This window comes from Chelonia mydas, chromosome 24 (genome assembly GCF_015237465.2).
Source record: "Chelonia mydas isolate rCheMyd1 chromosome 24, rCheMyd1.pri.v2, whole genome shotgun sequence".
Taxonomy (NCBI): Eukaryota; Metazoa; Chordata; order Testudines; family Cheloniidae; genus Chelonia; species Chelonia mydas.
In genome coordinates this window covers 2,377,598-2,380,115 of record NC_051264.2, presented here as the reverse complement: position 1 = coordinate 2,380,115, position 2,518 = coordinate 2,377,598, and the positions used below count along the sequence as shown (strand labels likewise).

Genomic DNA, 2,518 nt, shown 5'->3' with positions numbered 1-2,518 from the left:
GGCTGGCCAGTTCTCTTTTCTTTTCTTTCTTGAAACCTGGGTCATTCTCCTGCAGAGGCTCACACAGATGCTTACCATGAACCATGTGCTTGGTCTTCTTGAAACCAAAGGGAAAATGTACATTCTTTAAGTGACCATGCGTATAAATCTTTGCAGGAAAAGACCCTTTGCTCAACCCGGTAATGAAAGGAGGATCTCTGGCCCTGTGCAGAGGGCTTGCATAATCCTATGGACCTCTTCAAGGGCCGGATTCACTCCATGGCTTTCAAAGTTGCACCTTGAGATGTGCCCGGTGCTCCCTCCTCCAGAGAGATGAATTTTTAAACAAGTAGGAGAAACAAGGAGAACCACAAGACTGATATTATGATGCGGCGTAGTTTTTAATGCGAATGGAATTTGCAGTACACAGTTACAGGAAGAAATAATACAGAGCAGAACTTTTTTAAGTTCCTTGTTTTACCCCAGTTGGTGGGAAATAAAAGACAGCATACTAGAGACAGAGGACTAGGCAGCGTCTCCAGTACATATCTGACGTAGCATGATTCCAAGTGAGATGCTGATGATACATATTGGTGGAAAGGATAGAACATGTAGGGCCTATTCTCCTTTATTTCCTAGATATTCCTGTTGGGATTAACAAGGCCCACAGTATCCACCGCGATACCTACGGCCATATCCCCCATAACGGCATAATCCCCCAAAACCACCTAATCCCCCGTAACCGTAACCTCCCCCGTACCCACACAGTGTCCCGTAACCTCCCCCGTACCCACACAGTCCCCCGTAACCTCCCCCGTACCCACGCAGTCCCCCATAACCTCCCCCGTACCCACACAGTCCCCCGTAACCTCCCCCGTACCCATACAGTCCCCCATAACCACCTAATCCCCCTAAACCATACAATCCTCCAGAGCTGTACAGTCCCCCCAGACCGAATGAGCCCCCATAGCCGGCGCCGACAACAGGTGCTCCTACGGCTCCCACTTCACTCTGCTGAGGGAAATTGCTGAGAATTGGTCCTGGGATGGTTACGACAACTGGGGATGGTCTAATGACCACTTCAGAGTCAGGGCACTGCCTAACACACGGCTCATTGCAGCTGCCAGAAACTGGACTGGGCCGGGCCACCCCGCATTCTGGGTAGTACAGGCTGGAGCAAGACATCTTTCTGTGATGGAAGTGAACCTGAAACACACAACAGGGAACAGACTAAAGAGAAGGTAGAAGTGTCAGTGGAAGAAAGGCTTCAAAGCTTGGTTACTATGGTAGTGAGGTCTACAAGGGCCTGAGAGAGAGGCGGAGGAGTGGATTCAGTCCCTATGTTCATGGTTATTATTTGTTCCTATTTCCGCTTTCTGCGCCTCTTCTCCTCTCCCACTAAACTTCCCTCCCAACCAGCCTCTTTGAAGCTCTCTCAGTGATTGTGTCTGAAAGGCACCAACTGGAATCAGTGTAACTATTTCTATTACGGACAGCTGGGATTTTGTGTCTATTTTAGACATTTCTCAAAGAGAACATAGCTGGGATAATGGTAATCAAATTCTTTTCCTTTTGGATATTGGCTGTGGCTCTTTGGTTTTCCAAACTTTGTAAATCACCAATACTTGCTGAGAAATGAACAGAAACTTTTCTTTTCTCCAGATAAATCATGAATGAATGACAGCCTCTTCAGAATAACGTAGAAGACCACTGAATTGGCCCTGTATGGACTACACTGGGAAAGTTTCTTCCTAATCTCCCTAAATGAAAAATGGCTAAGGGACGTTCTGAAACGCTTAAAAGATTTAAATGCCCTAATTCAATTTCCAATTCAATGAAACTATATTTCCCAGTTGCATATGTTGCTTCTAAAATCTCCCCTTTAGCTTAACATCATGAATCCACCAGCCCTTGCAACTGAAGAAGTGCACGAGATTATAATGGAAAAACACCCTCATCCCTGATAAAAATCCCTGAGAGTATGTGCACGATTCAGTCTTAAATGTAAATGGATGCTACTAGGATATCTCTATGGTAAGAAAGAGATGGAGTTGGAACTGGACTTACCGTGTTCACCGAGGAAATGAAGTGCAGAGAAGTGTTTAGAAGAGCCTTGAGTCGTGAGCGCTTTTATACAGTTTGTAGGACTGCCTGAAGGATCTGAGATGCCTTTTGTGGAGGAGGTCCTAATTAGTTACCAAACAAACTTGACTGCCTTGCTAAATCCTCCTTTGGATGGAGCTGATTTCCTCAGGGTTTGGGATTATTGGGCTAATTTCAGCCTCAAAGGGCGTGACATTGTTGCACTCTTCAGCTTTCTTTCATCTAAAAATTGTACGAGCCAACTGCTTTCCTCATGGTATTCCACTGGCTTTCTTAGTGCTGCAATGAGAATGCATGTCAAGGTGATTCAGAGCTGCATCAGTAGCACAACTGGCTGTCCTGAAGAGATATCCCCTTTGGTCCTTTCTGTTCATGCTGGTCGTGGTTAGGGCATTGGGCACTGCATTTTGTACCCTCACCACCTCCATCCCCAGTG

At 46.1% G+C, this 2,518-nt stretch overlaps 1 protein-coding gene across 1 annotated transcript; it reads right to left on the bottom strand.

Moving 5' to 3' along the window:
* Window positions 1-361: 361 nt before the first annotated feature.
* Window positions 362-2,070, bottom strand: LOC119564268 (claw keratin-like). Its single transcript, XM_037883612.2, has 2 exons — window positions 2,047-2,070; window positions 362-1,185 (listed from the first exon to the last, which is right to left on the bottom strand). Exon 2 carries the CDS (start codon window positions 1,162-1,164, stop codon window positions 634-636), a length of 531 nt encoding a protein of 176 aa, XP_037739540.1. The 5' UTR covers window positions 1,165-1,185; window positions 2,047-2,070; the 3' UTR covers window positions 362-633.
* Window positions 2,071-2,518: the final 448 nt, after the last annotated feature.

Coding starts and splice junctions, on each gene's coding strand:
- LOC119564268 (XM_037883612.2), bottom strand. CDS start 1,164: ATGTCTTGCTCCAGCCTGTACTACCCAGAATGCGGGGTGGCCCGGCCC.